We start from the raw sequence: 24542 nt of genomic DNA, 5'->3' as shown, positions 1-24542 counted from the left end.
TAGTCCAGTTTTACATCTGTTTTAATGAGAGCAGAATTTGGCTCATAAACCAACCATGATTCAATTTCAGGTGGCAGCCAGCTGTGCCCTCACTCTCTCTATTTACATCCCATGAAGAGAGTAGGCATAAACTACTGCAAATGGTCTCACAGAATGGGGGTCAACAAAAATATGGAAGAGCTCAGTGTCTCCTTACCTGCAACCTTAGCTGAATTTACACTGGCACGATTGGAACGGTGTGATTATCATGTAAAATGATGTAAAATCATGTAAGCCACGCAGCCCCAGCCTGGAACCAGGTCTTCATTCCATTTATAGCATGTGATGACTTCTTAAAGGAGGAAAGGAGAGGGAGACAAAGAGGAAAATCAGAGAAGAAACTACAACAGAAAAGTGGAGGAAAGGAGGCAGAATATAGAAACGATATAGAAACGTGAGAGAGAGAGAAATGCAACCCCCCCCAAAAAACAAAACCCCTCTCTTCCTGGAACAGCAACTATTGTCTGTCACAAGCAGGAGTTGCTGCCTGTGACCAGCTTTATGTCAGACATTGATAGGTGAAAGGGTCATAGGGAAGGATCAATGCACCTAAGCTAGCAAAAAGAAAAACTTAAACAAATTAAATGGGAAAAAGACAGTAAGAAAGACCAGAGTGTGGAGGTAAGAACACCCTGGGCATTAAAATGCTCCAGATTGCCTCTGTTTTTTTGTTCTGGGGATAGATATCAGGATTTTCTTATTCAACAATATTTGAGGTTCATCTTTTTTTTTTTTTTAATTTGATTTTTGGTTCCCTCCATTTTATTATGGCTACTGGGCTGGCGCCTATCTTTATCACTCTCCCAGGGTTTTAACTTTTGGGCTTAAGCAAGTCAAACTCTCTTGTGTATTCTTGCTTCCAGGCTCCAGTTAAATATTATAATTGGTGGGTCTAAAGCCCCATTCACTTCCAGACTTAGGCCTGGTCTACACTGGGGGGGGGGGGGGGACGGAGGGAGGAATTGATCTAAGTTATGCAACTTCAGCTACATGAATAACGTAGCCGAAGTCGACGTACTTAGATCTACTCACCGTGGTGTTTTCACCGCGGTGAGTCGTCTGCTGACGCTCTCCCATCGACTCTGCCTGCACTTCTTGTGGCGGTCGAATACAGGAGTCGATGGGAGAGCGCTTGGGGGGTCGATTTATCGCATCTAGACTAGACTAGACACGATAAATCGACCCCTGCTGGATCAATCGCTTCCCGTCGATCCATTGGGTAGTATAGACACAGCCTTAGAGTACTAGTGTGGTGCATTATTAGACGCGAGCTCTGGGTTGAAGAGCTTTCAGCATCAGTGCTTTCCCTGAACTCTCCCATTGGGTATCAGCTAGAACTCTGCTCTGACCAGGAAATAGAAGGCGACTGTTGCACAAGATTAGCAATGCATAAGCCCTGATAGTGGGTACTGGAACTCATGCTCCTGTTCAGTACCCTGTGATTAAGTAGGATCTTTATCTGAACATAGAGACAATTGTAAAGGGAACTTGTGATCTTCTGGCGAAAATAACAAGGTGGCCTGGCATGTTTCCAGGGCATGTGGTTCTGCTGGAACTATGGGAGCAAAGGGTCGGGGGGACACTGCACAAAGGTTTATAAACGTCGTGTGGTGGGACAAGTAAGCCATACAAAGATGAACACTGAATAAGTTTAAAGTCTGTGGCATTCTCCTGCAACCCAATCCCTTTGTATCTTGTCCATTTTTAGAGCCTGATCTAGCAATGCACTTAAGCATGTGCTTAGCTTCACACACAAAAATAGTCACATTGAAGTCAATGGAATGACTCGTGCATAAAATTAAGTATATAGGCAAGTGTTTGTGGGACCAGGGCCTTAGATTGTAAGGTCTTTGGGGCAGAGACTGCCCCTTATTTTGTGTCTGTACTGTACCCTGCAGAGCAAGGGTCTTCCATGATCTATATTAGAGCCACATCCAATATGAGCATGCAGACTCCTTCATATTTTAACTCTGATTATTCTTCACTGCACACACAGGGCTTATCTATACGAACACTTAGTTCATGGCAAACTGGGGTATAAATCTACCCCATACTAATCTGCTGCACACTAAGTGTCTGGGTGGACCCTGTTGCTGTGCACTAAAAGTTTCCTACTGCACTATGTTCTATCCCATTTCAAAGCTTTTAGTGCACAGCATAAGAATGGCCATACTGAGTCAGGACAAAGGTCCATCTAGCCTAGTATCCTGTCTTCTGACAGTGGCCAATGCCAGGCTAGTGCTGGGTAGATTTACACCCCAGCTTGCCACAAACTAAGTATTCATACAGACAAGCCCAGAGGGAGGACATTTTCCTGGTTTTTCTTGTCATTTTAGTACTATAAACTTTTAATAAAGAGATTAACTCAATTTACCAAGATTACTTCCATTACCCAAGATGGTTAGGGATGCAACCCCATGCTCTGTGTGTCCCTAGCCTCTGACTTCCAGAAGCTGGGAGTGGACAATGGGATGGATCACTCGATTATCTGTTCTGTTCATTCCCTCTGAAGTACCTGGAATTGGTCACTGTTGGAAGACAGGATACTGGACTAGATGGACCATTGGTCTGACCCAATATGGCCATTCTTCTGTACACCCTTTAACACAGTCCTTTCTTTTTAAGGTCAGCAGAGCAGAATGTCTTCAGTTTCTACATCTTAAATCTCTGTCCTGACACAAAATTATGCCACCCCCCTTAAGATTTCAGCAGGTTTGTGCTTTTGCTGTGAGAGGGGACTGGCACTACCTGCCAAGATTTTTAGCTCTGTGATGTTCTTAGACTTCCCAGCCTAATGGCTTGAGGAGCAAAAATCCAGAAGTTCCTCATGAAAGGCAAACTCTTCTGGGAGCTTTAGTTTATAGAGCTTGCTTATCAAAGGGGGCCCAACCCTGCTTAAGGGGAAAGAAAGGCAGCTAGGGCTTTATGTCTTTTTAAAACTCCAATGTGTGCCTTTCCTCCAGCGTTCTACAGCGGGATATGTCTGAGCATGATACTGGTCCTTGCAGCCCTGCTGAGTACTGTTGCCACAGTGAGAGAATCAGTGTGCCTCATGGCAATGGTAAGTGTTTGGTTAGAGGGGCATGGGTGGGCAGGGAACAGCTTTTCCAAATTGGGTGATAACACCATGATGTGGAGATACAGGGAAGAGGCATTGTCTGTATCCAGCTTGCTCTCCACAGTTGGCTTATCGACAGTTCAATGTGGTATTTGTAGTGTTGATTAGTTGTTTTGCCTTGTGCCCCAGAACACACATCATGCACACAGAGGGGTAGAGGTTGCCTGCTGCTTTTCAAGGCATGGCTGTGCCTAACCTCTCAAAGTGATTCCAGGTGATGATTTTATCCATATGTGACCTGATTTTTCAAGATGCTTTTTATATATGCCTCTGATTGGGGTCAAGGGGAGGTGCTTATCTGCCAAGATGATGACAAATATTTTTGGTTTACTTTTGTAATGCCAACATTCTTCTGTAGGGTGTCCTTACTGAAGCATTTCTTTGTTTTTTTCTGATACTTGGATCTGATTTTGAAGTCCCATGTTCTGCCCTGTGATAGCAATCTTAACTCCCATTTAATGAAGTGTTTTGTAAACGTATATATTCATGATTGTGAGCTTAGAATATTTGGTGGCACCAACCCAGTTTTGACTGCATTACCAGTTTTAGCATGCTATAGAGGCTAGCTTTCTACCTAACTCATACTTTTAAGGAAAACTAATTGGAGTTCATCAGCTGGTATATGCATGAAATGGATATTTTCTCCTCAAAATGTGTCAACCACATAGTCATATCATTTGGGGCATTCCTGCCAACCTCCTCTAGCAAAACAACCCCCATCAGGCGACACATCTGAGCCATCTGTTTTGCTTCATTTGGGATTCCCAGTGCATCCACTGTCTGCCTTTCATCTTTCAGGCACTAAGCTCTTCAAGGCATTCATCTTGTGTCTTGTAAAGCACCAAGCATATTAACAAATAACACTTCTGCACAAGGAGAAGGGAGGGAGACGAGAAGGCAGTTTTTACCCTGGTGATGGAGGCTGTGTGCGTTTCAGCAGCAGATTCTTAGACCCTCCCTTGTTGTTTGTTTTAAGCCTCACACATGGAGTTGCCTTGGCATCAGACAGTCCTGCAGTGCTGGAGGCAAGAGCGGGGTGTGTGCATCTAGGACGGGGGAGAGGAAAGCAGTGGAATAAGTGCCTAGTAGAGTACAGGGGCAGGGGGATGTGCTTTTACTGATGTAGTAATATAGCCTGTGAACTCAAGGGAAGCCTGAATGTGAACTGCAAAGGCTGGGAGTCACCAGTAAACTGGAGTCATTGTGTGTGTGCGTGTGTGTGTCTGCTGCTATAAGCCCTGCAGTGTGGGTGGAGTCCTTTGCGCTACCCGTTCTCTCCCTGGAAGACAGAACAGCCCAGGGTCAGGGTGCCTCTTTTTACCTAGATCCATTGTGAGTATGTCTGGGGCAGAGGAGGGGGGAGAGGTAAGGTCTAAGCTTCTTGTTGACCCAAACAAGAAACCAGAAATGCGTCATTCTAAGGAAGAAAAACTCCAGCAGTCCTACAGGTTTCCTTCGAACTGAACAAACTATGTACTAATCCTCTCTTCCCTGCTGCACCACTAGAGGGTGTCAAGTTCTTAAAATAAGAGAGAAGCTGCCTGCAGTCTTGTTATGAGCTGCAGTATTTTCATACACATTCTCACCACCATTTTGTCTGTCTTTCTCTCTAGTTGTCTCCCATAGTTCTAGTAGGAAGAACATTTTCAGACAGGTCAGGTCAGATTATACTGCCACCCTTCTCACCAGTCTCTTACGCAGCCACTGCTCTGCAAACCAGTTTACTGCTGTTCATTCTGTGGGTGAACTTAAACTTGTCCTGTGTTTTAATTGTCAAAGTCTGAGTCCAGAGCCAGCATGTCTGCTGAATGACAGAAGGGAGGGGAATGTCATGTTCAATCAACTTCTTCAGATTTCATACATGAGTTACGTTATTTGTTATTTTTATGATGTTTGTACCCAGACAAGGGTTAGGACCCTAATGTACAATCTAATAACACAGTCTCTGCCCCAGAAAGCTCACAATCTAGGATTTAGACAGTAAGCAGCAACCAATAGAAGCAATCACAGTAGGGAAGATGAGGGAACAATAGCAACAGGTATGAGTGCATGAATTAGAAATCACAATTTTTTTTATACAAAGAGGGTTACCAGCCTAGCCAATGCCAAACTCTCAGAAGATGAGCTGTGAGTCCTGCTAAATCTGCAAGAGCTTGGGAGCTCATTACTAGCAGCTAAGCCTTGAGGTCCTCTTGCTGAAGAAAGCCTCGATGACAGTAGCTAGCAGAAGAGTTTTCAGAAAAAGGTGCAAGAAATTCCTTAATAGTCAACCGTGGAATTATCTGTCCAAAGAGGAAATCCCTTGCTAATCCCCACAAATTTTAGCTAGCTAACATGCTCCAGGGTTTGTGTCCCTTATACATTTTTATTCTATGGCCTGGTCTACACTAGGACTTTAATTCGAATTTAGCAGCGTTAATTCGAACTAACCGCTCAACCGTCCACAGCAGGAAGCCATTTAATTCGAACTAGAGGGCTCTTTAGTTCGAATTCGGTACTCCACCCCGACAGTTGGAGTAACGCTAAATTCGACATGGCTAGCTCGAATTAGGCTAGGTGTGGATGCAAATCGAACTTAGTAGCTCCGGGAGCTATCCCACAGTGCACCACTCTGTTGACGCTCTGGACAGCAGTCGGAGCTTGGATTCTCTGACCAGCCACACAGGAAATGACCTGGGAAAATTTGAATTCCTTTTCCTGTCTGGGCACTTTGAATCTGACGTCCTGGCTGGACATCAGAGCGAGCTCCGCAGCACCTGCAACGATGCAGAGCTCTCCAGCAGAGGAGTCCGGCCAATCCAAGAATAGAAAGAGGTCCCCAGCATGGACAGACTGGGAAGTCCTGGATCTGATCGGTGTGTGGGGCGAGGAGTCTGTGCTGTCGGAGCTGCGCTCCAGCAAGCAGAATGCAAAGACCTTCGAGAAGGTCTCCAAAGCAATGATAGAGAAAGGATACAGCCAGGATGCAATGCAGTGCCGCGTGAAAATCAAGGACCTGAGACAAGGCTACCAAAAAGTCAGAGTGGCAAACGGACGCTCCGGAGCCCTTCCCCAGACATGCCGCTTCTACGAGGCACTGCATGCCATTCTAGGTGGGTCTGCCACCACTGCCCCACCAGTGACCGTGGACTCAGTGGATGGCATAGTGAACCTGGACAGTTCCTCCTCGATGTTCGCCGATGGGGAAGATGAGGAAGGGTCTGTGGAGGACGGCGCAGGCGACAGCGAACACAATACCGCTTTCCCTGACAGCCAGGAGTTCTTCATCACCCTCACAGAGATCCCCTACCAACCCTCCCCGGCCGTTAACCCGGACTCTGAATCAGGGGAAGGATCAGGCGGTAAGTGCTATAAACATGTAAACATTTATTTTTTATAAAACAGGTATAAAAAAATAGAAATACTATATATAAAATTTTCAATTAAAAACTATATGAAAAGTAGGTCCACACATATAGGGATTGAACAATAATCCTCCAGGGACAATTCAAGAAAGGTCTCATTTAGGTCCTCGAAAAGCCTCCGCAGGAGGTTCCTGGGGAGAGGTGCCTTGTTGGGTGCTCCGTGGAAGCACACTCTTCCGCGCCAGGACATCCTTATGTAGATGGGAATCATCGCCTCCACAAGCATGGCCGCATATGGTCCTGGTCTCTTCAGGGCTTCCCTTAGCATCCGCTCTTTGTGACTCCGAGGGACCCGCATCAGGGTGATCTCGTTCATGAAATGCTGCATCTAATTAGGGCAATTAGTGTATTGTTACTGTTGTGAATGGTTGACTTTTACTTTGCATAACAATGACCCTCGCTTAACAGCCACGTGTTGTAGGCCACATAGGAAAAGCATACATTGATCTTTCCCGTGCACTGGCGGGAGTGGCTGGAAAAGGGTCAGAGTATATGATTTCCAGATTGCCTTTAGCGGGAGGGCACAGCTATCCATTAACTGATAAGCAGAATGTACTGTAAGGCTTACCAGGACTGTCTGCTAGACGGATTCAGCTGTCTCTCCCCACTTGTCCGCTCTCCTGTGCAATGCCGCAGCCAATGAGAGCGTATTCCGAAATCTCGAACTTGTCCTGAGATCTCGTGAGACTTGTTGCCCTGTACGGTCTTGTTCAGAGAAACTGACTAGACTGTGTTCACTGTTCGCAAACATGTATCTGTTCAAGGAAATCAGTTACTTTTCCCATCACACAGCTTCGGCTCTTTCCCGGACTGCCCCGGCATCCCCCTCGCAGAGGCTTGCGCAGATTAGGCGGCGAAAGAAAAAGACTAGGGACGAGATGTTCGCGGAACTGATGGCCTGCTCCAGAGCCGAGGCGGCAGAGCAGAGACAGTGGAGGGAGACCCTATGTCAACAGCATCGCACACACATCAAACGGGAGGACAGGTGGTGGCAGGAAGACCAGCAGGCGACTCAAACGCTGCTTGGGCTAATGAGGGAGCAAACGGACACGCTCCGGCGCCTTGTTGATGTTCTGCAGGACCGCAGGCAGGAGGACAGAGCCCCCCTGCAGTGTATCTGCAACCGCCCTCCCCCGCCAAGAAGTCCTGCCCCCCCCTCACCCAAAAGTACAAGACGGAGGGGCGGTAGGGGCCGTGAGAACTGTCACTGCACCACTGCATAGCGCTAATGTACCACACACCTCTCACGCTATAAATTTGTAGAAGTGCTTCCCTTACAGGCTCACCCAGTCCCAAATCCAAGTTTCATCCCCCCACTGTGTATTAGATTATTAAAAGCTGTTTGCTGTTATTCACTGTTTCGGTCACGTCTTTCGTGTCAGAGGATTTTTTTGTGTATGGGGGGGAGGGGATTTATAATTGCACGGTATAGCCTACATTACCAGGGTACAGACTTGGGGCCATGATCAACTGCAGGGCACACACACACTGCAGTCAGTAGGCACCAGGGTCACTCTGTGTGGTGTATGCTGCCCCGGGTCATTCTGTGATGTGTATGCTTGTCCAGGGTCGTAGCGCCTGCCACCCCCTTAATGTTAAGGCACGCTGCCCTTACCATGCACTTCCACCGTAGCAACGAGCCTCTCCGCTGCCCTGAGCCCCAACAAGAGCCCTCATCCATGGACAGATACTCACCCTTCCTCCACACCCCTCACCCCTTCCTACGCCCAAACCCGCAGCCCACTGCCGTCATCCAAACCCCTATCCAAAGAAGGCACCACTCGCCCCTTCCTGCAAACCCACCCCTTCCTGCAATCCCTCCCCTTCATGCACAACCACTTGCAACCGTCCCCCACCCCAGAGACCTATGTAGGAGCAGGAGGATGTCATTCCTCTATGGCAGGGGTCCCCAACCCCTGGTCCGCGGCCCGGTACCGGTCCGCGGCCTCTTACAAACCGGGCCGCGAACCGACCCAGTGGACCTCCCGCAGGCGTGCCTGCGGGAGGTCTACCCGAGCCGCGGGACGAGCGCTCCCTCTGCAGGCATGACCGGTCCCTGGTCCTGAAAAGGTTGGGGACCCCTGCTCTATGGAACAAGCGGTCTGTACATCAGTGCACACCGTGCCCAGCACAGTATGCATCCATGTTTCAACACCTGAACAGAAATGCAAAGTAAAACAAAGATTTATTAATAATGAGTGTAACAATTAATTTGCTTTAAAACATGCTTTGGAAGTGGGGGAAACTTGGAGAACGGGGTATGTAACAGCAGATCGAAATCGACACATACAGACACAGGCCCAGGGTCAGTTTCTCTTGAAAGCAAGTGGAGAGTCATAGGTTACCCTGCTCTCCGAGGAAACTTGCTTTCAAAGCCTCCCGGATACACAGCGCTTCCCGCTGGGATATTCTCTCGGCACGGGTGTCTGGCTGAGCGTAAACTGCAGCCAGGCGATTTGCCTCAACCTCCCATCCAGACAAAAAGGTCTCGCCCTTGCTCTCACAGAGATTGTGTAGCACACAGCAAGCAGCAATAACTACGGGGATATTCTTTTCGCTGATGTCCGAGCGAGTCAGTAAGCTCCGCCATCTCCCTTTGAGACGTCCGAAAGCACACTCCACCACCATTCTGCACTTGCTCAGCCGGTAGTTGAAGAGTTCCTTCTCTCTGTCCAAGGCGCCTGTATAGGGCTTCATGAGCCAGGGCATTAGCGGGTAGGCTGGGTCCCCGAGGATCACTGTAGGCATCTGCACATCCCCAACCGTTATTTTGTGGTCCGGGAAGAAAGTACCTGCCTGGAGGCGTTTAAACAGACCAGAGTTCCTGAACACACGCGCGTCATGAACCTTGCCCGCCCACCCAACGAAGATGTTGGTAAAACGTCCCCTATGGTCTACCAGTGCTTGCAGCACCATTGAAAAGTAGCCCTTTCGGTTAATGTACTCGCTGGCCTGGTGGGCTGGTGCCAGGATAGGGATGTGAGTCCCATCTATAGCCCCACCGCAGTTTGGGAATCCCATCGCGGCGAAGCCATCTATGATGTCCTGGACGTTTCCGAGAGTCACTACCTTTGAGAGAAGTTGCTCAACGATTGCGTGGGCTACTTCAATCACAGCAACCCCCACGGTAGATTTGCCCATGCCAAAGTGGTTCGCTACTGACCGGTAGCTGTCTGGCGTTGCAAGTTTCCAGAGGGCTATGGCCACTCGCTTCTGCACACTCAGGGCTGCTCGCATCCGGGTGTCCTGGCGCTTCAGGGCAGGGGACAGCAAGTCACAGAGTTCAAGAAAAGTGCCCTTACGCATCCTGAAGTTTCGCAGCCACTGTGATTCATCCCAGACCTGCAGCACTATGCGGTCCCACCAGTCCATGCTTGTTTCCCGGGCCCAGAATCGCCGTTCCACACCATGAACTTGACCCATTGCCACCATGATCTCCACGGCGCGGCGTACCCTGCTTTGTGAGAGGTCTGCGCCACTCTGTGAATTCCTGTCCTCACCGCGCTGCCGGAGCCTCCTCGCCCGATTTCTCAGCAGCTGACTGTGGAAGAGGTGGGCGATAAGGTGCGAGGAGTTGACAACGGCCATAAGTGCAGTGATGATCGCAGCGGGCTCCATGCAGTGCTGTGGCGTCCGCGCTGTAACTGACCAGAGAAGGGCGCGAACAGATTTCCCGCCGGAGCTTTCAGGGAGGGAGGGCGTGATTGACGGTTCAATGACAACAGTTACCCAAAAGCACCCTCGACACATTTTTCCCCCAGGAGGCATTGGGAGCTCTACCCAGCATTCCAATGGGCAGCGGGGACTGCGGGAACTGTGGGATAGCTTCCCACAGTGCACCGCTTCCAAAGTCGACGCCAGCCCCGTTACTGTGGACTCAGAAATTCGAATTAGTGTATTTACTGTGGATATACAAATTCGACGTCATAAGGTCGAATCCACAAATTCGACTTAAGTAGATTCGAAATAGTCTTGTAGTGTAGACAAGGCCTATGTGTATAATGTAGCAGGGGATGTTGTTGCTGTTCATATAAATGTCCTATCCTGGTTTGAATGTTGCTCAACTGTTGGCCTTTATATCTTGTGGCAATGAATCCCACAGGTTAATTCTGTGTGTGTGTTTATCCATGCAAGTGCTTTTTGGTAACTAATCCTCACAATACCTCTATTGATCCCAAATGTACCAGTAGGCAATTAAAGCAAATAGATTACATGATTTACCTGTATCAGTAGAGGAGTTGTAAGGAGTAGGATTAGGACTCAGGAGACTTTGGCTCCCAGATCTGATCTCAGAGCACTACAGTATGCGCCTATGTTACAATGTGTTTCACAGAAAAAGTCTAAAGTCCCTTTTCTGTAGCTTTTTTGTTTATTGATGTACTGGACTTTTCTTCTTCGTTAATTATTGATGTAAAGAAGGCTCTCTGTATAAAATGGATCTTGTTAAGAGGATTTAATTATGTAATCAAACAGATAGAGGCGGAAGGTATAGTATTGGAGTTCTTATATCTGTGAAAGTCAAAGAAAAGTGATAGGGACCTCTCTATACATGCCCATTGTAGATAAACTGCTTTGATAGACTACCAACATGTGGTCCATTAGATAGCATGCTGGACTGAGAGCCAAGAGCCCAGAGTTCTGTTCCTGTCTCTGATACTGTGTGACCTGTGAGAAAGTCACTTTACCTACCTATGCTTCAGTTCCCCTCCTGCGCATTGGCTGTCATTTCTATTTAAATTGTAAAACCTCTACAGAATGGGTGGGTACAGTGCTTAGCATGATGGGGGCCCCAGTATTGGTGGTGGGGCCTCTTGGGGTATGTCTACACTGCCATAAAACACCTGTGGCTGACCTGTGTCAGCTGACTCAGGCTTGCAGAGGATGGGCTTTGGGGCTACAAAACTGCAGTGTAGATGTTTGGGCTCTGGGACCCTGAGACGGGGGAGGGCTCCAGAGACTGGGCTCCAGCTCTAGCCTAAACAGCTACACTGTAGTTTCATAGCCCCACAGCCCCAGCCTGAATTGAGCCAACATGTGTCAGTTGCAGGTGTTTTACTGTAGTGTAGACACACCCTAAGTTGAGGTATAATACAAATAATGATACAGGGTTTGCAGTAGTGTGGCTTACCCTGGTTTGAAACCAAGGTAAGTCACATTGAAGGGAAGCCTCATTTTATACGGGTGCAGCACATCTATACCAGGGGTTTCCCTGTTGTATTTACACTACAAATATCCCCAGTGTAGACAGGCCCTAGTATGATACCCACTGACATTTACAAATAGCGTGAGTGAACCCTACAGCACAGGGTGGTGGTCAGATCTTCAACTAGAAGCTGCATATGTAATTAGGTTAATATCCAGAGACTGCTGTGACCAGAACAGGGAACTGGAAATGGTGGTCTGAGGTACTGCATTAGTGTCCAAAAAATCATCTTTGACTGAGGGGCTGGTGAGAGTTTTATGGTCTGTCTCATCAACTGTGAGGGATAAGAACTGATACGGTATCCTTGGCAAAGCTTGAATCATTGCTTTCCAATGGCACACTGTATATCACTGAATCTAAATGTCCTATCATTCTGTTAGTGTTTGAAGCCATGTCAAAATTGAAATGGAGGAGGAAAGGAAATAGCAGTCTCTCTAGAACGGCTAGTATAAAGTAAAAATCTCCGACTCTAGCAGTTCTTGAGATACTGGATATTGAAGTTTTGTCAGAAGTGCAGAGGAAGGGAGAGAAAAATAGAGAAAGAAAGTGATATGTAATCAGAACAGTGCATCTTGAAAATCCAATAACTGAACGTTCTAGGGCTAGAAACACTGCTAGACCAGAACAGAATGTTTTCAGGACCAGTAAACTATTCCAAAGACTGGTTCCAGCCCAGAGATCAAGAAGAAAAATCCTCAGTCCTTGTCTGATCCAGCTCAGCTTTTCAGTGTAGTTCAGAGTGACGTACCACTATGGCAGGCATTTAGCATAAGCTGTTTGCTTTACTGGTCCCAGATGTATAATTGTAGGCAAGTGTGTTAGGGATTCATAATAGTACAGCAGTGCACTTCGATGCCTTGCTTTAGCAGTCATCTGCTTCCTAGACTGAGCCTGTACTTGCATCAATTATACACTAATCTACCTGGACTGATTTAAAGCTGCAGTACCCCCCTGAAGAAACTTACACAGGTAGAGCCAGCACTACACAGAATTCTTGCTGCATTCAGTCAGAGAGCACTAAACTGATTCCTCATGCAGACAGACTCATCGGCTTCTTAGTAGATATAGAGAAAGATAAAAACCAGAATACTGCTTCCTGTCAATGGAAAACTGGGGGAGTAATTTTTTTTCTTTTGTACAGATTAAACAAGTGATGAAATAAAAGTCCAGTTAATGTAACTGTACTGTAAATATATTGACTGTGGTCAGGGCCGGCTCTAGGTTTTTTGCTGCCTCAAGCAAAAAAATTTTTTTGGCTGCCCCCCCACCCCAGCCCTGGGCTCTCACCCCCCCCCCCCCACCAGTGTCTCCCCCACCCACATCCCCTGCTGCCCCAGTGCTGGGCTCCCCACCCCACCTGCACCCCCTACCGTCCCAGCGCTGGGCTCCCCCCTACCAGTGCTGACTCCATCCACTCCCCCCTCACCTCCAGCTGGTCCGGTGCTGGCAGGGTCGGGGTAAGCAGCAGGGCTTCTGGGCCGTGCCTCAGCCCAGGGTCCCTCCAGCCAGGGCTCCCACCTCCAGGACCAGCCAGGACCTGGGAGGGCAGAGCCGGGGGACCACCCTGACAGGAGGCTGAGGAGCTGGGGCAGGGTAGCCCCAGAGGGAGTGGAGCCCTGGAGAGCGGGACGTGGGCCCCACATGGCAGCACCCCGCCCTCTATGACCCCGCTGCTGCTGCTTCTGGCCACCCTGCCGCAGTGCCGCAGTCCCTGGGCACCTCAGGCTGCTTTGCCCAGCCCCGGCTGTGGCCCTGGGGGGCAGTCGCCCTGCAGCACCGGCAGGCGGTGCTGTGTGCCCCGCGGGGCGGCCCCAGCCTGAGTGTCCCCTGCTCGGACCCTGCCCGGCCCAGCCACAAGGTGCGGGCGCTGCTCCCCCCTGGCGCAAACCGCAGCAGCCCCAGGGCACCCCTGCGCACAACGTGCTGCTGCTGCCATGGCCGGCTCTAGACTTTTGCCGCCCGAAACAAAACAAAACAAAACAAAAGATGTCCGGAATGCTACCCCTGAAAATGTGCTGCCCCAAGCACGTGCTTGGTTTGCTGGTGCCTAGAGCCGGCCCTGACTGTGGTCAAGGAGTGTTCAAGCACAGCTCAGGAGGAAGAGTGCAAGGATAGTTTGAAGTCAGCCTAACCACTTCCCTGATCCTGGGCCACTGTGTTGGGCCCAGTCACCTGACATAAGAGCAGCCTTCATATCTAATTTACTTTAGCTTCCCATATCTCCAAGGGGCTGTTACAGCACTTGGGGATTGCTAGGGCATAGGGCAGCCCCTATTCTGGCTACAGGAGTGGGTTGTAGGAGCTGTTGAACAGTCTCTGCCATCAGAGGATTCTTCTTAATCCAAAGTGACCCTCCCGTGGCTGGTTCTGCCAGTTCTGCTGGTGTTTTGCATTAGCTGAGTGGTGCAAAGCAGCCCCACCACAGCTGAGGATAGGGCCATTAATTGTATGGAGCATAAGATCTGAGTTTGACTGCACTGAATAAGAATGGAAGCTGAAGTCTAGCAAGGTTTTTATTTGAAGGGCGAACGTGAGAAAGGTAGATAAAAAGATAGGCCAGTCAGGGGATGGGAAGACATTTCTATGGATCCTGCCAAGTCTACAGAAGACAAATTGTTCCTTGCAGCAAGAATGAAAACAAGGTAATTCATAAAGGAGTAATTGATTATTAGCTCAGTGACAGCATTTGATGGGGCTGAATGTGCTACATCTCATAAAAGAAAATGTACTGCATCATCTTGCAACATGCTCATAGCAGTCTTAGAATCAGGAAGGGGGGTGTTACGAAGAGGCAACCTTGGCTGTTTGTATTTAAATATAACTACTTGTTTTTTAAGAATATCTTCTAATATAATTATAAACCCTCTGGCTAGGAAATGAACAAGCAGCCTGTAATTCATTTATGAGTACTTCTAGGAGTCCTATAATTATATATCATAGACTGGATGGAGGGAGATCTCCCAACAGGGTGCAAATTTCAGTACTGGCAACAGACTACATAAAATAAATACTGGTAGAGCAGACATTGACAGGCAAAGGAGTGGGCAGACATGGTGGGAGATGTGGAGAAGAGTCTTAAACTACATAATAATCTGATACATTTGAAAGACTTCTATGAGGAGTAGAATTGGTTGCGGGGGTGGGGGAGAATGATTTTGTGCCACGTTTTGAAATTCTTTCTATTTGGTAGCATTCAAAATTAACCAGTTTTGGTGGGGGAGGGGAGGTTATGAATTTTTTTTCAGTATCTTTATTTAAATTTTTCATGAAACCTTTTGCATAATCATGGGGGGCGGGTTCATTTTCTAAGAACAATATTTTCATATTGGCATTGAGTAAAAATTTGAGTTAAAATACCTTGGAAAATGTCATCAAAAACAGGTAGCTTCAATAATGCTGATAATCTTTCATGAGACGTGTTGGTGTTTTTTAAACATCCTTTTTTCATTGTGGGGGAAAAAAATGAAAAATTTGACTAGTGAGTAGTAATCGGAACAGGTCTTGGAACAGCATGGTACGCTTCACTTCTCCTCTAGATTTCATTCCTAACTCCAGTTCTCTTGTGCCTTCAAGGGTTAAAATTTCACCACTATACGGTCAGTTTTATTGCTATGATCCAGTTGTGGGGAGTGTAAAAGCAGCAGAGAGTCCTGTGGGGAGTGGTGGAGAATTGTCCCTTCAGAAAGGAGAGCATAGAGGGGCAGTGTTATCTTTGGCTCTGTCTCAGAACCCATGACATCACTCCTCCTGGGCTCTACCCAGAGATTCTGCACATTGTTGCAGTTCCTTGCAGCAGCTGTCAAACAGCAAAACAGTTCAGTCACTGCTGTGGGAATCGCAGCTGTGTTTCCACTAGCAAAGGGACACGCGTGGGTCACGCTTCTGGCGCAGGGTCTCTTAGCTCCTCTGTTAAAGCCTACAAAGAAATCAAGAACTAGTGGTGGCTAGTCCATAGGGAAGTTTAACTGCTCTAGCTCAGCCCCAAGCTATCACATTGTATAGCTCTTTGTATTGACACATGGCAGCATTTCTATCTACTTGCCTTACAGTTTTAGGCTTTGGAAGTGTGGCATGTTATAATATTTCAGCTGCTTATTGGACACTGTGTGACCTCACAATCCATGGTGTCAGATAGTTGCCCTGGAAAGCCTGAAATATTGTCAGTAACAGTGTGCATTTTCAACCTTTTCTCAGACTCTCAAACTCCAAGGTCAGAAGGGACCATCGTGATCATCTCTAGTCTGACCTCCTGCACATTGCAGGCCACAAAAATCTCACCCACCCACTCTTGTAATAGACCCATAACCCCTGGCTGAGTTACTGACATCCTCAAATCGTGGTTTAAAGCAGGGGTGGGCAAACTACAGCCCAGAGGCCACCTCTGGCCCTACAGACATTTTAATTTGGCCCTCGAGCTCCCATCAGGGAGTGGGGTCTGGGGCTTGCCCCGCTCTGGCGCTCCAGCCGGGGAGCGGGGTCAGGGTTTGTCCTGCTCCGCGTGGCTCCCAGAAGCAGCGGCATGTCCCCCTTCCAGCTCCTATGCATAGGGGCAGCCAGAGGGCTCTGCATGCTGCCTCCGTCACAAGCGCTGCCCCTGCAGCTCCCATTGGCCAGAAACCACGGCCAATGGGAGCTGCAGGGGCGGCACTTGCAGACGGGGCAGAGTACAGAGCCACCTCACCGCATCTCCGCGTGGGAGCCAGAGGGGGGACATGCTGCTGCTTCTGGGAGCTGCTTGAGGTAAGCGCAACCCGGAGCCTGCACCCCTCACCTCCTCCCTGCCCCTGCCCTGACCCCCTTCCTGCCCTCTGAACACCACGGTCTCAGCCCGGAGTACCCTCCCACATCCTGAAGTCCTCATTTCTGGGCCCCACCCCAGAGCCTGCACCCCCAGCCAGAGCCCTCACCACCCAATTTTGTGAGCATTCATGGCCCACCATACAATTTCCATACTTTTATAACATGTCAATTAAAACATCCATTTAATGAAGCCATAGAAAAATTTCCAAAAAAGAGTAGAAACATTTAAAATGTTGACAATTTTTCACAAAATGTTAGTTTTCAATAAAATTCTGGATTCAACTTCAGGATCCATTGGCCTTTAAACATTTTACTGTCATGTTTCTTTTCGGTAAGCAGAATCTACTGGTCTCATTCTCATGAGAGGCATCCCACATTTCACTCAATCTCCAGATAAAGTGTTTGTTTTGTTTTCTTGCACTAAAGAAATGGCTTTTCTAACAGCCAGCCCTGTAAACTTCATCAAGAATAGGAAAGTCAGCCTTCCATTCTTCTTCATTATCACTAGCCATACTATTCAAGGTCAGTTTCTGACCTTGATTACACCTGTGCAGTCCTACACCTGCACAACCCCCACTGGAGTAAAAATCCGCTTGGCTTTGCAGTTGGAACTTAGTTAACAACTCTGAAGTAGAAACCAGAGTAGAATCTAGCTCACTCTTTCATAGCTGTTGGCTCTGCGGTGTTATTGAGGAAAAAAATTGGTAATATTTTTCTCTCTACTGAGCGGACAGGTTCTGAACACACACACAGGCAGTTTGGATCTCTTGAGTAGGAAGGTGCAGTTTTTCACATAGTCTTACTTCAGAATAGAACCACATTTTAAATCTAATTTCTTTATTTCACATTTTTCTTGGTAGAACCTGAAGCAATAGGTTAGCAACTCCATAGTACACAACATGCTCTTCTGCTGAACATCCTTAAAAGGTCACTTTGTAGTTATGGTCCCTGCCAGGGAATTTTAAAACTATTGTGAAGCTGGCTTCCTTTAAGTGATTGAGATTTTGAAGGTTGTTTAAAAGAAGTTAACTTTTAACTGTGACTTGCATTAAACCTGCCAAAGCCAATATAATTAACTTATTCTCCTACTGTGTTTTCACATAAATATTTTCAGTCCGTAAGAGGAAATGCTGCAAGTAAGTGCTTTCTCTTTATCCTCAGGGATTCTTCTGTTTTGCCATTGTTTTCTGTGCACTGATATAGGCTGCATTCTGGAGATACACCAACAACAGTGAGGTAAGTGTTTCTTACTAAGAAATACCAAGAACCAGTCGCCAGATGGTGATCCTATAGCAGTGACTGCTACCAAAAAAAGAAACACCTGTGGGGGGGAGAGATTTTGTTTCAAATAATTTCTTAAAAGAACATAGAAGGACATAAACATTTTGCCAGAATGTTTGCTCCTTTCAAAAGCCATCTTTTGTATCTCAGACTTTTCAATTTCAGCCAGTTCTACTTCCCACTAATGCCAATTGGGAGCTTTGCAAAAAGATTGAGGATAGGTTCTGGCCACTCTGAATTTTCCTTTATCGGCAATGATAGTCAGGAGATAGAGACATCCAGCTAATGTGTTTGCTGACAGTTTTAACAAACAATGAAATAGAGAAACCATCAGCTTGAATATCATTCTTGGGTCGCTATCACATTGAAATGAATGAATCGGCGATCAGTTCACAGCTCTTGGAGTCGTCATTTCAGATTGTCTGTCAGTAAACTCAGGAAGATATTGCACTGGGTCTCATTTGGAAGACCATCTTTACAAGAACAGTTGTTCTCAGATTGTTGACCATGAACCCACAGTGGTCTGTGCAGGCCTTTGTGGTGGTATGCGGAATGGACCATTTTGAGAATCAAGTAGTGGAGTTGTCAGAGGTGGGGAATGAGATGATCTTTCCCTTGCAAAGTGATCTACCGAATGAAGAAACTGACGAGTCAGAGTTTGATGTTTAGTTCCCCATCTTACCTTTCACCTTGCAGGGGAGTACTGTCTCCATGACATGTTCACTCTGTCTGTCTGTGGAGTGGCAGGGGTGATGTGAGGTGGCTAGTTTCCCCGAAATATTCCTGCTTGTAAACTTGAGGTGCACAGTGGTGGAAGTTACTACAGACCGTTTCCCTCACCACAATGTGGAATACCCCCACACAAGGGCTTTCGGGGCAGCTGCGTATCACAGGCTGTTCCTGGGAGCTATGATAACCAAAGGGTAGCCGGGGTGGGAGAGTTGAACAATTCAGTAATGTCACAATTTAAAGAAATATGGGATTTTTCTTTGTTTTCTAATCTAACGATATCCTGCTGATGGCTAACCCCTCCCCCTAGTCTCTTTTAGGGGGGAATTATTTTTAATTTATTAGCTTGAATTCCTTTTTTTTCCTCTTCAACATTATGGGTGGTAGTGTTACGAACATACAAATCTCACATCTCTTACAAAACTGTAAGTACGCACTGAGCTTTTAGGCTGGCTTTTTATTATGAGTTACATTTGAACATTGAAGATGACATGAAGTTTTAAATTTTGTTCAGTACTGTTGCCTATCTTTAGATTATGTATTATTGATTACTTAAGAATCCCCAGTTATCACTCTCAGGGTAGACAGGTACTTGTTCCAAGATCAGGCCCAGTATTATTCAAATTATTATATAGTTGGGAACCCCAATGTGCACAGTTGCAACATTCACACTATAAGAACTCTTAGATTTACAAATATAGTTTATTAATACATTTAGCACCGTCACAAACACCCCAACTTAATAAGATAGAGATCCTCCAGAATGTACATCTGCACATCTATATACTCACACCATCCCTTGTAGAACGACCTGAAATGTTAGCCATCGTCTTCCTCATCACCATCATCTTCCCCATTATCACCAGTGGCCATCATTCTGGCACCTCCCAAGGACTACATCTCTCTCTCCTACCACCCCGTAGGCTGGGATGCCACTTTTATAATATGTTACACTGGCCAGGGCCGGCTCCAGAGCCCAGCGGGGCAAGCACCCGCCTGGGGCGGCCCTTTCCCGGGGGGGCGGCAGGCTGGGCCGGCGGACCTGCCGCAGTCATGACTGCGGAGGGGACGCTCGGCCGGCGGCTCCAGTGGACCTCCCGCAGGCATGACTGCGGACGGTTCGCTGGTCCCGCGGCTCGGCTGGACCTCCCGCAGCCGCGGGACCAGCGAACCGCCCGCAGCTGCGGGAGGTCCAGCGGAGCCGCGCGACCAGCGGACCCTCCGCAGTCATGCCCGCGGGAGGTCCGCTGCTCCCGCGGCTCGGGGGCGCCTCCCGGGCATGACTGCTTGGGGCGGCCGAATATGTAGAGCCGCCCCTGACACTGGCGCCACTATGTTTGATGCATATTCAGTAGGGGATTTTTCCTTTTCCTTATTTGTATTTCCTCACTTTACTAATGTAGGAGTGTCTTTTCCTGTAGGTTAGTATATCAATGATCTCAACTTATTATCATATGTGTCAGTTCATTACTATGGCCTTTTGTGGTTAGGTATCACATTTGTTATTTCTGTCCTCTCTGGTTGTTTCGGTTCTTTCCAAGTTGTGGTGTACCTGTTAAGCTTAAGAGTATGAACTTAAGAAAGCCCCTATGCCAACCTGCTTTAACACATCCTCTTTGTTAAAGGTTGCAATCTTTGTTAAAGGTTGCAACCATATGTGGACCTTTTATGCTTTAACTCACCACCATCTAACTAGGTGACAGACATATGTGTGCTAACTTTGCCTTAGCTCAGCATACAGGCTGTTGCCTGCAAGTCCCTTGTGTTACTGTGAAAATATACTCTAATATAAACCTATTATAATAAAACAAATAATCAAACCCATAAGAAACTTAAAAGAAAAGATATATAAGGCTAGCCTGCTTGCTTATATATCTCATGTACCTGTGTTGTACATCAGTTCATTGCCAGGATACTTCTGTGGTTGAATTATGTACTTGTGGTTAGAACTTCCCCTTAAATTCTATTTCAGCTCCCCATATACTTGGGTTTTCCATTGGGCCGTTTATCTATGCAAAGTTAATCTGTTCAAAGTTCATAGCTGTCAAGCCTTATGCTAACTTGCTGTCAGGGCCAGCTCCAGGCACCAGCCAAGCAAGCTCGTGCTTGGGGTGGCAGATTCTACAGGGCGGCATTCCATCCAAACCTAGGGCGGCACGTCTGCTTTTTTTGTTCGCTGCTGTGGCCGCCATGTAGGGGGTGTAGGAGGGGCGCGCCATGCAGCAAACTCAGCAGGGCAGCCTGTGTCCTTCCCTCCCCACCGACCGGAGTGGCGCGGAGCCCTCCCGTCAGGCGGTGCAGCGGTCAGGGCCGCGGGGTGAGCGCCCCGCTGAAGCCCTAGCCGCCCCCCTTCTCTCTCTCTCCCCCCGCTCCCTCCCCCACCATTAGACCAGGTGTGCACTCTGCAGTACAGGGAGTCCCCCTGCTCCTTGGCTCTGGCCACCCTGTAGGGTTTTTTGGGTTTGTTTTTTCCTCTGCTTTGCCGGCCGCACCATTGTTTATTCCCCCACACTCCCGCTTTGCCGCTCCAGCTGCACCATTTTTGTTTTGTTCCCGCCCCCCCCCCCCACCCTTTGCTGCTCCAGCTGTGCTTCCCCCCCCCCCTGCTTTGCCGCTCCGACAGCCCCTCCCTCCCCTCCCCCCTTTTTTTGCTTTGGGCGGCAAAAAAGCCAGAGCTAGCCCTGCTTGCTCTAGCCAATATCTTACAGGATACAGGCCTGTAGGTTTCTTGCATTACTGCTGAATATAACGCAAAGCAGTGAATATTATAAAGGCAAACTATCCCACTGGCCTACAATACTTAGCTATTCAAATAGGCGTTCTGTAAATCTATATAAACGTCACTCAGTTGTTCAAGGTCAATATCTTGCTCTTCTTCTGCTTAGTCCTGGTGATCCTGAAGTGCCCTAGACTGCAATAGCACCTGGTCAGTGAGTTGAATGTGGGTGATATTAAACATTACATTTTGTGGATTATGATCTGGTTGATCCTACTAGTTCTTCCCTTTAGGGCAATAATCATGGTGGGTGATTTTAAAACTAGTTTGCCAGGAGAGCAACACACGATGAATGACCATGAGACTTTCCTGTAATGAGAGAGCACAATTCACTCTTAAAGCAACAGAACACTTTTTGATAGATTATAAAGCCATGAGGAACTATTGTGATATTCATCTAGCCTGACCTCCTGTAAACTGCACCATAGGATTTCACTGTAGTATATCTTTTTGATTTTTTTTTCCAAATCTTGATTTTAAAATGTCTATAGATGGAGGATTCACCATTACCCTTGATAAATTGTTCCTATAGTCCCTCACTGTTAAAAATTTACACGTTATTTCCATTCCTTATTTGTCTAACTTCAATTTGCAGTCATTGAATCATCTTATACCTTCGTCTGCTAGACTGAGGAGTCCTCTATCAAATGTCATTCCCCAAGTAGATATTTACAGACTGTGACCAAATCACCCCTTAACCTTCTCTTTGTTAAGCTAAACAGATTGAGCTTCTCGAGTGTATGCTTTCTTAATCCTTTAATGGTTCTCGTGATTCTTCTCTGAACTTTCTCTAATTTATCAACATCCTTCCTGAATTGTGGATACCAGAACTGGACACAGTATTCCAGCAGTGGTCATTTCAGTGCCAGTTACAGAGGTAGTGTAACTCCCTCCTCTTGATGTTTCCTTGTTCATACATCTAAGGATTTCATTAGCCCTTAAGGTCCTAATGTTGCACTGGTTGCTCAGTCAGTTAACTATCCACCGTGACTCCCAAGTCCTTTTCAAAGCCCCCCATCCTGTATGTACAGCCTATATGCTTTGTTCCCAGATGCATGAATTTACATTTGGCCATATTCAAGTAGATATCATTTGCTTGAGCCTAGCTTGCCAAACAATCCAGATAGCTTAATTACTACGATTTTAAAATGTCAGTAACTCTAACTATTTGGAACCAGCCTTTATTTCCTTAGTGATTAAAGCCAACCAATAGCCTCTTTACCATGAAATGCAGAAGCTTCATTAAGAGTTACTGCTACCTGGAACATGAGCTCTGAAGAAGTCAAATGGAATAAGACTCCAATTAATAATTTCCCAGAACCTGGGTACACAGAGTAATCATTAAAGCCTTTAAGTTAGTTCCATGCTAGAGATGAATGATTAGAGTAGCCCTGTGAGCAATCTTTTAGAGAACTCATATGGTATTGGAAGAAATTGTTACCCTTCTGATGTGACGCGCAGAACAATTTCTTTAAATCCTGTGATATGACTGCATGGTGGTTCTCTTCAAACTGCAAAATAGGACTGAAAAACTACCCTTTTGGCAGGAGTAGACTAGAGGGAAACCAAGAGCCACACTAGAGTTACAACTGGCCTGGGAAATGTGTTCTGAGCATCCCAAGTCTGCAGTAGTTCAAATCCCTGTAAAGGCCACCTGGATGAGTCATTAAAAGACGATCTATTAATATCACATAATCTCCACCCACTTGTCAGCCTGTATTTTTAAGAGAGGCCATTGCCTGAAATAGTGAATGTGTTGCCCATCAGTACTGAGTGCACTGAGAAGGTTATAAAAAGGATTTTTTTGCACAGTCTTTGTGTATTTTCCATAGCTCTAGCTAAAGCTTTTAACATTGCCACACAGTGACTTTTTCATAAGAAAACGTTTAGCATTAATTAACGCAGAAAGGAGGCCAGCATCACAACATCCCAGCTTGGATTCCTTTGCAAAATGTGCTTGTAATAAGAGATTGGAAATAAAATAAAATAAAGTGTTATGAGACAAGAAATAGTTCAGAGTTGCGTATAGTTGGCCTTGAGAAATTCCACTACATAAATAGGCTACTTAATGACATTTTTTTTTATTTCAGACATAATGGGACAGGGAAATTTAGATTTACAAGAAAAATAGTATATTAAATTAATATAGATATTTGCCAAAAAAAATTGTTTTGACAAGGAGTGTTGTGAGGTTTCCTGCATATTTTCATGTCACTCTGTCACAGGATGACATGAAATAAATTAAGTAAGTCCATCTCCCCTGTGCTAGAACAGGAGCTCCCATTTGACCATTTAAGAGGTCCAGGCAGCACATGGGGGGGCTATACAGGACCGGAGAAAATCTGAGGGGCGAGACTCAGTGTGAGAGACAGACCTGCTGAATCAGAGCTGTCTGACTGGGAATCAGGGACATATGAGAGCTGCCAGGAACCAGAGGTCTGTGGAAAGTCCCAGAAGGAAGCCGAAGGGGTTTGTTGGCTGATTTCACCAAGCCAGAAAGCCAGGGGCTGTAGGACATGAGAGGGCTGATGGCAGAAAGAGCAGCAGAGGGAGGTGCCTGCTTTCTCTAAGCTGGAGCCAAGGGCCGGAGAGGGCTGAAAGCAGGGGAGCAGCAGAGGGGCTTACCCACTGATATCTCCCCACCAGAGAGCTGGACTCAGAGGAACAGTGAGACGGCCAGAGGGAGTGAGGGATTCTCCCCTGGTAAAGATGATCTCCCAGCAGAGAGATGGAAGGGGTTCCCGCTGGGAAGAGCAGAATTGCACTCCAGCTGAATGGGCTGAAGTGGCTGCCCTGGCAGAGCAACCAAAGAAGACAGATGAGGAGCCTAGGTGTGGTGGAAGATACTGGAGTGTGGTATGGAAGAACTCCCAGCAGAGAAGGTGGTGGAGGTACACTCTGAGAAGGGGTTTAAGGACTATATACACTGGATGTGCAAAATAGACAATGTTTGGAACTTCTGTCAGGAATTTAATGAACTGTATTTTGGTGATACACTGACCCCAGGGAGGGGTATTATTCAGGCAAGACAGCCTGAAGTAGATTTATGGGGGATTTTGCAAGGGGAAATTGAGGTAGGTGTGCATGTCATGCTGCAGTGTGATGAAGGGGGCATGCCAGGCCAGACTGCTCTAACACACTTGTTATCTTTTTTTGCCCCAAGCCGCGCTTTCAATAGGAATCGCTGGGCTT

At 47.0% G+C, this 24542-nt stretch overlaps 1 protein-coding gene across 1 annotated transcript in view; it reads left to right on the top strand.

Moving 5' to 3' along the window:
* Positions 1-24542, top strand: part of TSPAN32 (tetraspanin 32) — a 65108-nt gene that overhangs the window by 8137 nt on the left and 32429 nt on the right. The window contains 2 exon segments of the mRNA XM_045012622.1: positions 3003-3100; positions 17726-17800. Coding sequence (XP_044868557.1) covers positions 3003-3100; positions 17726-17800 — 173 coding nt within the window.

The sequence above is a fragment of the Mauremys mutica genome, chromosome 4 (assembly GCF_020497125.1).
Source record: "Mauremys mutica isolate MM-2020 ecotype Southern chromosome 4, ASM2049712v1, whole genome shotgun sequence".
In the NCBI taxonomy this organism is placed as follows: domain Eukaryota; kingdom Metazoa; phylum Chordata; order Testudines; family Geoemydidae; genus Mauremys; species Mauremys mutica.
The sequence above is the reverse complement of the archived record's forward strand: the minus strand, read 5'-3'. Positions and strand labels throughout refer to the sequence as shown.